The 15726-nt window shown below is 34.4% G+C and overlaps 1 protein-coding gene across 2 annotated transcripts; it reads right to left on the bottom strand.

The window, feature by feature from the left end:
• Positions 1-1285: 1285 nt before the first annotated feature.
• On the bottom strand, positions 1286-15627 carry LOC138707293 (ankyrin repeat domain-containing protein 39-like). 2 transcript variants are annotated; one of them, XR_011334154.1, is made up of 4 exons: positions 15495-15627; positions 13243-13354; positions 2927-6273; positions 1286-1567 (listed from the first exon to the last, which is right to left on the bottom strand). XR_011334154.1 is itself a non-coding variant. In XM_069836612.1 (3 exons), exons 1-3 carry the CDS (start codon positions 15564-15566, stop codon positions 5837-5839), a joined length of 621 nt encoding a protein of 206 aa, XP_069692713.1. In that variant the 5' UTR covers positions 15567-15627; the 3' UTR covers positions 1286-5836. The 2 variants fall into 2 exon arrangements, 1 of the variants encoding a protein (XP_069692713.1); XM_069836612.1 differs by having other exon boundaries at positions 1286-6273.
• Between the last annotated feature and the right edge of the window lie 99 nt (positions 15628-15726).

Here is a 15726-nt window from a genome sequence, read left to right on the forward strand (position 1 = left end):
AGTTTTATGTTAGTGACACTGTTATTCCATTCATTGCTGCTGACATTTCCGATTTCATGAAGTCTGCCAAGTCACACAAGATGCAGAAGTGGAGATTTATTGATCACCATAAAACCTTGGCGTCCACACCTGTGGAGTAACGGTTAGCGCGTCTGGTCGCGAAACCAGGTGGCCCGGGTTCGATTCCCGGTCGGGGCAAGTTACCTGGTTGAGGTTTTTTCCGAGGTTTTCCCTCAACCTAATATGAGCAAATACTGGGTAACTTTCGGTGTTGGACCCCGGATTCATTTCACCGGCATTATCACCTTTATATCATTCAGACGCTAAATAACCAGAGATGTTGATAAAGCGCCGTAAAATAACGTAATAAATAAATAAAACCTTGGCGGGTTCTTCTATCTTTTGCAGCAAACAGGATTCGAATAATTTTTTTTTCGTTGTTGATTTATAAAAACTCTCTTAACAGTAGAATTCGTCCCGGGCACAATGTATTATGATTAGAAGTATTAAAAAAAATATATACCTAAATTTCCAAATGTTGGTTCATTAATAGTACATTATGCAACGAGCCTATAATGGTAGTAATTAAGAAAGCGAGTATGGATGTTTATGAAACGAGCGCGAGTTCCATAATTTTCATACGAGCTTCTTAATTACCATTATAGGCGAGTTTCATATGACTTTTTATGCTCGACCATATTTCTAACTTGAAATTACCGGTATTCAGATGTATACATTTTATTTGTATCTGACAAGATCGGAAGTGACCTTGTTCTAGGTCGTGAATTGCGAGATGTGCGCAGACGCGAAAGTATTGATTTTTTCCGAGGAACAATAATATCATTGACCTTGTGTAATCCCGTTAAACGTGGTATAACTTTGATTATTGAATTCGTCATTGAAAAACGAGATGACAAATTGAATTTATTTGAATATTATTTACAATTACCGCTAATTATTATAGTAACAGAACATAACCTTCTGCGACAGTATTGGATTTCAGCCTCCGTGACTTTTCGCTAATTCTTTTTCGATTGCATATCCGAGAATAATCGATACTTGCTGTTTTATAACAGTACAAAGCTGACTTCTCATTGGCTAAACACATGTAAGCTGAGTTATCATTGGCTGAAGACCTGTACTTTAAAGAGTAGGTGTACTTTAATGACATGCATTAAAGGACTGCTACCAGGTGTATAATTACTACATTTCGGCATGGTCGAGCATAAAATCAATTCTATCACTTACCCTTATGCTTACTCAATGAGTTCAATAAACAAGGTGATGGTGCCTCAATGGAAAATTTATTTTCAAATCATTAGACATGAGTATCAACAATTACATAATTGAATGTAATAAAATACAAACAGTTTTTAATTTTAGAGGATACGTTTTCGGTAATTGTTGAACATTACTGAAAAGAAAGCATGATGAAAGATATTCAGATAGTCAATACAATATGATATAATATAATATTGTTTTATTTCATGTTCAGTCTAATTGACATATCACAATTTAAAAAAATTAATGACATTTACATATGTAAATGATCATTGGTATTATGAAACTTAGGCCCGGTTGCAGAAACGCAAATCAAATCAGTCCCTGATCGCCAATCAGTTGATGTCTGATTTATTTGATTGTTCATTGCGTTGCACAAACGTGAATCTCCAATCAACTTGTCTCAATTTACTAATTGCTGATTTAAGAAAGAAATACATTTGACAACAGCGCTATTTAGCAACCACAGCCAATTTGATGCTCTTTAAAAGTCGCGAAACGAATGCATCAAGTGGGCGGTGACTAGGAAAACAAGTGAATGTTTTGCTGTTTTGTTGCTTTTTGTAGAAAGGAAACAGGCGGATTCTATTTGTATATAGACTACAATATAGTGAAAGAAAATGAAGAAGAAAAAAAAAGTGAGGGGGCTTCTGTTGTGGGATTTGCTAGGGGAATCGACAAGAAATTGGAATATGCATAGCCTCCATAACCCAAAATAATTCCATTTCCCATCTCTCTGTTTACAAATGGAGCTCGTAACCTACTCATTAAAAATAATGTGTTGTCATGTGTAGAACTCTGCCATTGGGCTACAACATTCCAGAATTTCAATGATGGTGTAGTCTACATATTGCCTGTATATTCACAGAAAAGAAACCTTTTCTATTTCGATAAAGTTCGGCATCATTTCAACCAGGTGATTGGATGGGGATGTGAGCAGTCTATACAATCAATATTAGGCTACTCTTGGAAATCCTGACATGGCTGAAAATTCTCTCTGGATTTCAAATCGTTCCCTGTTTGAAGTTTGGGGATTTATGAGACCCTGCCATAACAAAGCAATTTCATACGTAACATTCCTAACTACTCGGCAAATAGTTGATTTGTGGACCCTAACAAGATAACCCAAGACCGCCTGAAAAATTCCAACAGCATAAAATCTCAGCATTATTAGAACTTGGTTCATAGGAGAAAGTGGAAGGTTTCGATTTATCTGTCTGCATATATTTGTTTCAATTTTTGAAAGTAACAAAACACAGGAATCCTTACTTAACCTAAATCTTTGCTCAAATTCTCTGTCATTACACATAAAAACAATTCATGTCTATCACGGAAACGCCTTCTTCTTAATAATATTTTTTTCATTTAAAATTTCTTCATCAGAAGAATCCATTATGTCGAAAACAATATTGTTACGCTATAACTATTTACTATATAATACTGCATTATAAACAAAACAACATAAATAGCCTGCTTGATCGATGATCAATGACTTAACCAGCAAAAATCTGTTGATCAAATCTGATGGAAGACTGATTTCCGATCAAACACTGATTGTTCTTTCTGCAACAGAAATAGAACTGATGGCCAATCAAACCCTCCTTGATTGCCAATCATATTTTGATCGGTGTTTCTGCAACCGGGCCTTAAGCAAACGCTTTCGTCCTTCGGGCATCATCAGGCATTTTTTTCATACAATATCTTGTACATTTATGCCTTGTTGTGGAATCTGTACAAACTAATTAAAACACAACCTATAACATAATGTTGAACCAACTATTCGAGATAAACTTGTGATGATTAACGATCTAAAATATAAAATACAGGTATAAAATTTAATATATAAATAAAATTGTAGCTGACTTGTCTGTTTTATACCGGTATATCACTAAAAAACGATTGATGTACCAGGGACCAAGACTCGCAATAAATATGCAACTAATGGAAGCTATTATGAAGTTTAAAGAGGAACCAAACAGTTTTATCATGTTTGCAATTTCTTATGTCATAATTTAAATATAAGACAGACCGGTCAGCTACAATTTTATTCACATATTAAATTTTATACCTGTATTTTATATTTTAGATCGTTAATCATCACAAGTTTATCTCAAATAGTTGGTTAAACATTGTATTATATATAGGTTGTGTTTTAATTAGTTTGTACAGATTTCACAACAAGACATAAAATGTACAAGATATTGTATGAAAAAAAAAAATGCTTGATGATGCCCGAAGGGCGAAAACGTTTGCTTAAGTTTCATAAAATTCATACATAACAATTTTTAATTGTATTCTCATAGTTATGAAACAAAAGTTATGAATTCTTTAAGATTGTCTGAACGAAAATGCAACACTGTTGCAATATTTAATCATAGTAGTAATTTAGGCCCAAGAATATATTACAAATTTATATTTAAATATCCTAATCTTGTCAATTCTAATAGTTCTAGTATTAAATTTATATACTATAATTGCATAGTAGACATAAGACAAATTGTATAATTATTCATTTCAATTCAAGAATCCGCCCCTGAGCACGAGTTCTACTCTTTCAGGGGTGAGCTAAAGTTTTTCTGTATATATTATATTTTATGTTACAATTATTAGCAAAATAATAAAGAAATAAATAAATAATACCAATGATCATTTACATATGTAAATGTAATTATTTTTTTTTTAAATTGTGATATGTCAATTAGACTGAACATGAAATAAAACAATATTATATTATATCATATTACTGAAAAGATTAATTCTGGAATATACTAATCAGCATTTCATTAGAGGAGGAAAAGGAAGGAGAAAAATAAATAAAATGGGAAGAGGAGGAGAAGTAGAGAAAGAATAACATTATTTCAATTGTCAACTATGAATAACCAGTACGACAACCAAAACATAAATCAAAATATGAGGTAGATCTCAGGCCAGAAGCAGATAAAAGTTTCTACTACTTGAAGTAGCAGCAAGAAATTAGAAATTGAAGTGTGCCTAATATTAGTACATTATATTTGTATTTAAATAGACAATTTACAGATATATTCGAGATAGAGAACACAGATAAATACAAAGTGTTGAAACATCATGGTAAGCCAACATACAAATTAACTCTTTTCCATGTCACAAACAATTCTCAGATGTGCATGATGTGTGGGAGTTATACACACACATACATACACACATTATACTACATATCTTTTTTTTTTTTCATATTTATTATTATTATTATTATTATTTTTATACAACCACATATAATAATAGTTTTGAAATTTTATGGCTTCCTATAATAGGATATTGGCATAAAAAGAGCATATTTCTGTACAAAAGTAAGTTTTCAATAAAATTTCATAAGAATGATTTTATTTTCTTACCAAGAACATGCCGATATCTCTTTTACAGACTCCTTAGTGATAGTCTGTACACTTTACTCGTACAAAGCCGATTACATCTCACACTATTATTGCAGTGAGATTCATAATATATTTAATTACCATTTCAATAAACAAGCATAAAACTACAGTATTTTAAATTAAAGTTTGAGATACCAATGTATAGAAAAAACTGATATACTTCAAAGATCAACTAAGTTATAATAAATGTAATGCAATTCCTGCCAATTGGGTCAGTTTATACAAAGGACATTTCAATACACATAAAATCACACTCTCGTAATGGATGACAAACCTAGATTTGTTAATTTTTCATCCTCCAATCTCTTATTAGATTATCAGAGTAAGTAATTATACTGTTTCAAGTTTACAACATGTACAAAAGTTAAATATATTAAACATTCATCATAATTATGCAAAACGTACATTTCATCAAATGTGTATACAATAATTACATTAATTTAAATACAGTCGAACATTCATTATTCGAATTTTCGGCATCTTCGAGTAAATTCATAACCTTCAAAATCTCAAATATATGCATTAATATCTTTCTACTGCTATTAATTCTCTGTCTGAAATTATCATCTTTATTCCTTATGGTAGAAAGAAATATGGAAAGTACATTCAGGGACAAACACATTTAAATGATTACATATTCAATGCTGTAAATATTTTAGAAAATTGCAAATAGAGAAATCAAGAATTTTTAAATAAGTAATGATAGGTTTCGAATGATATAATGCATTTTTAATTTCATATCATTCCCTTTAGATAAAATAGAGTAAAATAGAAAGCACAAGAGTTTTATTACTATAATTTTTTCCTTAGACAAAATAGAAAAACTGTTACAAACTACGATAGAGTGAAAAAAATTTCACGTGACTTTCAAGTTATCGAGGTTCGACTGTATTCATAAAAGCAAGATGCCATATATTCTGAATTGCATTTTCAAGCAACTGTATTAAGTGAACACAATAGAAAGGAGAAAGAAGCAAACACCATATACAGTAATGTAGCAAGAAATGTTGATTATAATACATAAATGTACTATCAAACATTTTAAACAAGCAAAAGTTCTTGGTTGACCTTAATACCACACGTAATAAAAGAACTGTCTTAAAAACACAATCAAATTATTACTCGGATGTCGTTTGTTCCACAGTTCAATCTGCAAATAAAGCAACCATCTCATTCCTTCCAGCATAATCTAATGGCAGCTTCTCTTTCGAATCAAAGATGAATTTGAGGCCAGGATTGGCTTCCAGGAGAATCTTAGCTGTTTTCACATGATTCTGCTCTACTGCTCTGTGCAAAGCCGTTTTACCATCAGCATCTCTAAGTTCAGGTTTCCCACCACGTTGTAGCAGTAGAGAAACTATGCCATCTTGGCCAGCTGAGGCGGCTCTGTGAAGAGCAGTCGCCTGTCCCGCCCTGGTGACTGCATCGACTGAGGCTCCAGCAGCCAGAAGGCATTGGCAGATGCGATCGTGGCCTGCACGGGCAGCGTAATGCAGCGGACTGTAGCCAGCCGCATCCCGGATATCTGGCGAGACTCCCTGCCTCAACAGCTTCTCAACACGTTCCAAGTCGTCATACTGTGCTGGAAATGGTTAAAACTGAATGAATAAACTGCAATCCAAATAGAACCTTAAAAATATGGTTTACCAGGTGTGGGATATACGGAGGCATAGAAAACTGGTTCTGAATGGCAGCATATACAATTCACTCAATAAAAGAATTGTATTCCAATGGATACCATCCCACTGTGGAATCCTGGGAAACGAGAATGCGGATGCTTTAGCAAAGGGCGGCAGCACTGCTACTTACAGACCTGTTACTAAATCTACGTATTACTCTGTGAAAAGATTCATTAAATCTACATACTTAGACTTCAACAAACAAAATTTGATAACACAATCTCAAGGGAAAAAATGAAACTCTCTGCATCATAATCCACAGTTAATTCCCGATTTACCACGAAAATCGTCTGTAGCTGCATTTAGATTGGCAACAGGCCACGATTGTTTGGCCAAACACCTGCATAGAATTGGAATATATCAGTCCCCTAACTGCCCATTGTGCAACTCAAACCAAGAAATGGATTCGGAACACCTCAAAATCTGTGCTTCAGTGGCTGGCCATGATAATATCTTTGAAAAATATTGGAGTGCAAGAAGTCAAATGACTTTATTGTCAAACGCCTGGCATTAGAAAACAACAACAATTCTCTATACGACTGCCTCGCCGAACATCTACACAAGATACACAGCCTTCCTTCACCCAAGTGCACATTTTGTCAAGATGATGCCATATTGAATAAATACCACCTGTCCAATGTGCAACTCAAATCAAGAAATGGATTCAGAACATCTCAAAATCTGTGCGTCAGTGGCTAACCATGACAATATCTTTGAAAAATATTGGAGTGCAAGAGGTCAAATGACTTTATTGTCAATTGCCTGGCATTAGAAAACAACAACAACATAAATACCACCTGGAAAATTATAAAGGACTGACGGGCAATGGTCTGACTTCATTATATTGGGAAGCTAGGGGGAAAATGATGCAGATCAAGTAATCCCCAGTGTAACTGGAGAACAACAATTCTCTATATGATTCAAGGACAGCTAAACAAGCTATAATTTCACAACAGTCTACAAAAGGGACTAAAATTCAGGATTATATGAAAATGATGTATACATTACCTAACTAAAGTACAGAAAAAAAATTAGTTTACAGTGGATTTTTTCCCATTGTGACATACAGGGAAATGAAACAGCAGCCTTTTTGGCAATGAAATTTTATAACCATCTAATAATAACAGACTTAATAATAATAATAATAATAATAATAATAATAATAATAATAATAATAATGAGAACTAAGCAAAATATGCATGAAGCTAGAATCACTCGCTGCAAAATCATGTCAAAGAGACTGATCTTCGTGTGCACCACATAGCATGATATCTATCACAACTCTTCAGGCATAGTTCACAAATGCAGTCTTCTGCCGGCAGGTGGAAAGTCTTTGTCCTACATAGTTTGTGATGGAATCCATGGACTGCAAAGCGGGTCATCGTGTGTCTCAGCTCGTAGCCCACGGCCATCCACTCTTGTGATCATCACGTCTGTGGTGTAGAAGTCACTCCAGATTTGCAGTCTTTTTCCTTCTAGTTCTGTCACTGTCTCTTCGTATGCCTGTGTGGATGGTAGCTGCAGTCGCAGTTCCCCTAAGTAGAATGGCTCCCTTGCCAGCTCATACGTAAGTCACGACGGCATGTATTTCAATATGCACAGGACTCTTTTTTGAGGTACTTTGCCTTTACTGCTTCGATTGCCTTGAGGTTGCTTCTATTCAGGTGTTCCCATATGAGTGCTAGGCCATATGTAACTATTGGTGAAATTTTGGCGTGAAATAACTTTAATGCTGATTGCACAGATATCTGTCTCAAATGACTGATGTCATTCGTGGCTCTAAGCGCAGTAATTGTTTTATCTTTTACATGTAGCATGTATGTGGTTCCTGTGGTCTGAAAAGTTATACCTAGATACTTAAGGGAAGAGGATGGTATTTTCTGGTGAAAAATGAGTAAATTTTCAAAAAAAAACAATTTTTTTCCTTAAAATACTCTGTGATATGTGTAGAATACATTGTATAATATTTTGTGGGTATTTGTGCCCTTATCGGTTGTTGAGACGCCATTTTTAAACTTCCTGCACTCTGGATTTTTAAATCACACCGCCATTTGTTTGTTGTTTCTGGAACTTCATTTTTTTTTCAAAACCAAATTTTTCTTTAAAATACTCTGTGATGTGTGTGGAATACATTGTATAACATTGTGTGTGTATCTGTGCCCTTATTGGATGTTGAGACGCCATTTTTATAGTTCCTGCGCTCTAGATTATTAAATCACACCCCCTTTGATTGCTGTTTCTGGAACTTTATTTTTTTTTTTGCTACATAGTCAGACAAAAATCGATATAATTTTTGAACTATTAAAGATATATGAATGAAATTTAGAATACACATTCTCTAGACTACTAGGAAACTTTTCTCTGTAACGGAATTTCCCTAATTGATTTCATTTTAAAAATAAGTATCTCTGTTTGCAAGAAAGAAAATAAAAAAAAAATGTTATTAAATTTTAATTGTTTATTTTAAAAATGTAGGAACTAATATCAAAATTCTGTTACAATACAGTTTGTAGAGCGTCCTTTTACAAATAAATTGTAACAAACTGTTTGAATTTATCTTTAATAATGGCTTAGATATATAGAGTTTAGTAAAATCCTGCATTCGGTACATTTTTTTTTTTCAAATCTGGCTCCCAAATAATTTATCCAAAATATTTATATTTTGTTGAGTTGCTATAGCCATGAGCTCTCTACATACAAAAAATTAATATTTTACACCAAATAGGAAAAAAGTTTTAAAAATTACCATCCTCTCCCCTTAAACTGATTCACTCGAAATAATAACAGACTTCCATGTTACTATACAGAACAACCAATCAAAAATAAATTCAGATTTGTCCAAAAACAACAAAATTAGGACAGAGCAAAAGATAAAGCCTGGGAAATTTTATAGAGTAATCACGAGACAATCCCTGAAGGGCCACATAAATCAGCTGTTGCAATGTCCCGGTTGATAACAGATCATGATTGGCAAGCCACCTGCCTGAGTTTAGTGTGATGCAAATGAAGAGATGGACATGGAACACACCAGAAGATGCACTGCATTGCTACAAGAAGATGACATCGTGCAAGACTGTAAATGACTTGCTTTCTACCTACCTATGGTTCAAAGGCTGTTATGTTTCAGCGCTTACGGTTTCATCTATGGAACTGAGGATGAAGTTTACACAGTGGAAAGCAAGTTTTCGTAAGGTCAAGTATCAGTGACAGATTTGGTTTAGTTAGTTCAGGCATTTTGTACGACTTGCATATATGTATTTTGGTTGGTAGGTGGGTGAAAGAACATAACAGCCTTTGAATCATGTAGTACTCTGGTTGTGCTGTCACATGCTTCACTATAAGGATGGTCTGTGCACTGCAAAACTGCCAATACAGGCTGCATTTCATTATGTATTTTACACTTCCAGTAATTTTCACACTATTTAGCACATTTACAATTACTGTATTACAATGTCACACTTCCAACCCTTAACAATTTATATATATTTATTTTCTGCATGTTACAATTTAATGTTTAGGTGAGGGGTTTGGACTTTTTCCATTGCTGGTTGTCACAATCAAGAATTAAGGAGCACAAGTACAACTTCAAACAATGCCTAATATATAAATCAAGAATAGTACAACACAGCTTTGAATCCGGACACAAAATAAAGTGGGAAAATACTTCAATCCTACAAACTGAGCATTCTCTGACACAGAGGAAATACAAGGAAGCCGCACATATGAGTTTTTCGGACAATGCCATTAGTCAACCTACTCTAATTCTTCCGGATATTTGGTTACCCATAGTTGAACAAGACATCAGAAAGATTCAATACAAGGGGAAGAATGCTGTCACCAACACCACGTAGACCATCTGGGATCATCTCCACCATTAGACAACGCAACCTAGTGTTGCAGCTTAGTAGTTAATAGTAATGTCTGCTACCACTAGGTGGCAGTAGTAGTTTTTTATCATGTCCTTTGTTACTAGTTTTTTTCCTTTTTTATCTTTCTTTTATTTTCTATCGTGGTATCATAACACTTGTTCATTTTTTTAGTTCCCCGCCCCCTCCTTTTGTATGTCTTTCATCAATTTTTTTTAGCCACTTCACGCCAATCTTTTTTATTCCGTTTGGTTTAGTGCCAACATACTGCTAATGACTTCGGGTTTTTCTTAATTAGAATCTCCACTGATCCCAGGAATCAACGGAGTCATACGGAATAGCTGTACGTAACGATCCCAACAGTAGGTTTTTTCCCTTCTCTCCTTCCTTCCACCTGAGACAAAGGGAGAACCACCCTTCAAAACGTTGTGTCTTAATTTTTGATTGTGACAACCAGCAATGGAAAAAGTCCAAACCCCTCACCTAAACATTAATGATCCACCATTGCTTTCCAACCCCTCATTTAGATGTTACAATTTAATTTAAAATATTGTCATTTTCATTTATTCATAAAGGAAAGGGAGATGCAGGCAACCCCAACTCGTACAGAGGCATTGCTTTAGAAAACACCCTACTTAAGGTACTCACCAAAATACTAACGCAACTGGTAGATGCAATGATACCAGAGTTCCAGTTTGGATTCAGAACTGGAAGATCCACAATACAGGCGGTACAATGTCTAAAACAGGACATACCAGAGCTCTAAGCCATGATAAAGGGAAATTATATAGAATCTTCGTAGATTATACAAAGGTGTTTGATCTCCTGGACCGAAGACTCATCATATGCAAAGTGGAAGAAATGATTGGCAGGGAACACTACATCACCAAGATAACAAGAGACATCCTACACAATAACAATATAACAATAGACGATGGCATCTGCATATCAAAACATATCCAACAAACCATCGGGGTTCTCCAAGGAGACCCCTTAAGCCACTTATTATTCAACATAGCCACAGTAGATATATCAGAGATCATCACAAAGGAAGCAGTAAAAATCTATGTGTACGCAGATGACCTAGCAATATCCTCCACTTCCAGAGAAGAACTCCAAGAGACACTCGATCGGTTAGCAGTATGGGCAAGAGAAAGGGATCTCAAAATAAATCTGGAAAAAAACAGTGTACCTTATATTTCGGAAAGGTGGTAGGACAGCTGCAGATGATACCTTAAAAATGGACGGAATACAACTACAAAAAGTAAATAAATTCAAATACCTAGGAATAACTTTTCAGACCCAGGGAACTGTCTTCAACACCCACATCAGGGACAGAGTAACACATGCCACAAGAGCAATGCAGGACATACATAATATCAACAAGCTCTCGCTCAACACAGCCATCAAGCTCTTCAAAACAAAAATCAACCCCATAATTACATACGGTCTGGAGATCATCTGGGAAGATCTAAATAGAAGCAATCTTAATCAAATAGAAAAAGTCAAGGCAACATACTTGAAAAGGATACTCTACATCTCCCCATCGAGCCTAGCTTATGAACTCGCCAGAGAGACCTTCTACATAGAGGACCTGCGCCACCAGCTGCTGCTACCGGCAACAGAACAATATGTGACACTACAATCGGAGCTAAGAAGCAAGAAGAACCAGATCTGGGACAATTTCTACACCACACATGTGATGACATCACACGACTGGAAGAGGGCATCCTACGATCTCAGGCATTTGACCATATGCCTGGCAATACATGGCTTCCACTTCAAGCTACGCAAAACCAAAAACTACCATGATCCAAACTCCATCGGTCTTACTAATAAAAACTCTATATACAGACGTTTAACTGTCTTATACTTAGACAAAGAGTAGCTCATTTATACGTCGTGTGTAAATTCCTTACTAATAATCACTACATACGTCACGTATAACAGTACAACTGTTACACAATTACGTCATAGTTTCGTCATTACTTCATTACGAAAGATTATAGAATATCTGAGTTCTCTATGGCATCCGGTAGAGTGCTCTAGTGTGGCGTGTTAAGTATCGATAGTACAACTGGCTCTAATCGATTACCATACTATATTTTGGTCAAAGAGTACAAGCTACAGTAATATTATTCTTATTATTCTGTGCTCTTTGGTTTGTTCTTCTTTGGTTACTAGGCAACCATCATCATAAAATGACAGTCAATACGAACAGCTGTTAGAGGGGCGGCCATTTTTTCTCTATATACAATGCTTAAACAAGGGGTTTCGTGTATATAACTACTGCAAAGCAATTCCCATTGTATAGTTACAGGCTGTTTATACGTCCATCGGTTATGCATGGTTTATTAGTAAAGTTTTCTGTCTCTACTATGCATAAGTCAAGTATAAAAACTATACGAGTACATGGTTTATTAGTAAGACTGCATGTGTATATGTGATCTTTGCGAGTGTTTCCGTGTTAGATACCATGTACTGACGTGCAAACAAAGGAAAGAATCACTAACACAATTCTGTAGTGAGTGAACAGCAAGATCAATGTGACAGATTAAGTAATTTGTGCTACAGTGACATCTATGCATATTTGTGCGCAATTCTCTCTTTATTATTTTTTCATATCTCTCTCTCTCTCTTCCATTTCTTTCCACTCTTTCTGTTATCTCTATTTTTATTTATAATTATTTTATTTTGTTTATAACATAACACATGTAACTACTTGAATTCGAGCTTCTACTCTGTTGTAGTCACATCTCTCCTTGTGTATTCTGCTGAAATTATGGTTGTATAGGCATGGATATTGTTCTACTACTTGAACAAAGGCAATGTTGTTCTTTTTCTCCTTCAGCCATCGCAAGCGACTGGTCGCGACAAGATAGCGAGGAGACTGACATGTCGAGTCTCACACGACTCGTCACCAGCAGGTGGCGTCGTGATCTCGTATCTGTCGCGCTATTGTTGTAGTAGGAGAACGGCCTTTACGTACTGTATGTTAATACTTACCTGCATACCATATCCCGCGCTCGAAATCCAACTCATCCAGAGTCTGATACAAAGAAGAAGTGCTCAAAGAAAAGTGACTATGATCATGGCAATCTGACATCACTGAACACACCTGCAAAAGATCCATCAGTGAAAAAATTTGTTATTCAAAGACTTATTCTACGTATCTTAAGCTAAAAGACCTCGACTTTATAGATTATAGCATTGATGTTTGCAGAGTAACAAGGGGAACTCATAATGAGCATCTATGACATCATGCTACCAATTGACAGTTAAACTTGGAGAGTTCCAATACATGTGTGAAATTATATCTTGTTTTGACAAATTTAGGAAATAAATATAATAATGTAAAATCGTCCGAATCATTTTGAAATGTGAAGATAATGCTGGCATTTTATAGGTAAAGCTTTAGTTGCTCATTCCCTCTTCCCTCAAGAACAACCAAATTTCTTGGCTTAAAAATCGATAATGTGTTAAATTGGAAAAATCATATTAAAGAAATTACCCCCAAATTAAATTCAGCTTGTTTTGCAATTAATCTAGGCAAGACATAGTAAATATCAATATCTTAAAAACAATATACTTTGCATATTTCCACTCGGTAATGAGTTTTGGAATAATATTCTGGGGAAATTCCACAGATAGTAACAATATATTTCTATTACAAAAAAGAGTAATTAGAATACTAGTAGGTGCCAAATCTAGGGAATCTTGTAGGACTATTTTAAAAAAACTACAAATAATGCCCATGGCTTGTCAGTATATCTTTTCATTAATAATCTTCCTCGTATGTAATCGTGAAAACTTTGTAACTAATTCAACAGTTCATAGCATAAATACACGTCAAAAAATGACTTTCATACTCCAACGGCAAGTCTATTGTGCTATCAAAAAGGAGTGCGTTATATGGCAGTAAAAATTTTTAATAGCCTCCCTATCGATATAAAAAAAATGAAACACAAAACATAAAATTATTTAGGGCCAAATTAAAAAAGTACCTAATTTCTCACGCCTTCTATTCTGTAGGAGAATTCATGACATTCAATAACACTTCATGAAATTGATACTAAAACTTTGTGTTGTACTAGTAGACTATATTGTAAATCTCGTCTGTATATATTTCATCTAGACTGTGACTATAAATTAAGACTTTATAATAGTATTAAGTTTTTTGACTTGTTCCATATTCTAGCTGTAAGCATGTATGAATACCATGGAATGTTAATAAATACAACACAATACAATACAATACAATACAATACAATGGCTCAGAATGTTGGGTACTGGAGAAGAAAATATTAAGAAACAATAGAAGTAATAGAGATAAAGTTTTAAAGAGTTATGCTGATACAGACTAATAGAACACAGAAACAAACGAATCTGCAAATATATGCACACATTTTGTCTTGCAAAAAGAATAGCAGATTATAAGAATATATGGCTTTGAGAAAAGAAAGCATAAAGAAAGAATTTTATTAAAAATTATAAAACTATACAAATAATGGTCATAGAAGCCAAGAAAGATATCTTAAAAAGTAGACTCAATACCATAACTTTAACGAATAATAACGTCTTTTACAAAAACATTCATAATCCAAAAATATATTCTTTCAACAGGTGAAGAAAACTATGTTCCAGAGTTGTGAAATATTTCTTTAATTAAGGGGACACTCAACTATATTTTGGAACTTTTTTCCTATTTGACCAATCTTTTTCAAATTTGGAGAAAAAGTTTAATATATACTGTACATGGAAAGTAACATGCAAAATCTCAGCTCATTAGATCCAATACTTTTCAAAATAAAAAATATTTCAATTTTTAATCAATCATTAATTGAAGTATCACTTTTAATTATCATTTTTTTTATTTTTTGGCTTTGTGCATTTGACTGTGTCTTCTCAATGAATAGGGGAAGAATTTTGCGTATTGATTTAGTTCTGTCACGTAAATTAGTGTAGAAATTTAATTTTTCATTTCTATGACACTTTTTCTCCAATTTTTAAGTTGAGTGTCCCCTTAAAACTGATTTAAATTGAGATTAAAAGATTAATTCTCTCGGTACTGCATGTTTTGTTTGGCAGATGAATGCTGAAAAGAGCCATCCAACAGAGGACACTTTTTAAAAATGAAATTCTGGATAGTGGCTTTTTTTGTAGCTGTTTCAATTATCATAATGATGATGATGAATAAAGCCAAAGCCAAACTACAAAACACAAAACATTCCTTACATTACTTCATAAAGTAAACTTACCACACTGCAGAAGTTCGAGTAGAAAAATAGTAACACAATTCTTTTCAATTGCAATATATGTGTACTTTGCATGAAGAAATAGCTAGAAGAATGGACGATGAAGGGTCCAGATAGGACAATTTTGATTTCCTTGTGCACATGATGTTATCATCGTGTAACCAAAACACATCTGCAAGACATCCAGCACTTGTAGGGGTGGATGAGTGAAAGTATGTCCATCTTGTCCCACCCG

This window comes from Periplaneta americana, chromosome 1 (genome assembly GCF_040183065.1).
Source record: "Periplaneta americana isolate PAMFEO1 chromosome 1, P.americana_PAMFEO1_priV1, whole genome shotgun sequence".
NCBI classification, from domain to species: domain Eukaryota; kingdom Metazoa; phylum Arthropoda; class Insecta; order Blattodea; family Blattidae; genus Periplaneta; species Periplaneta americana.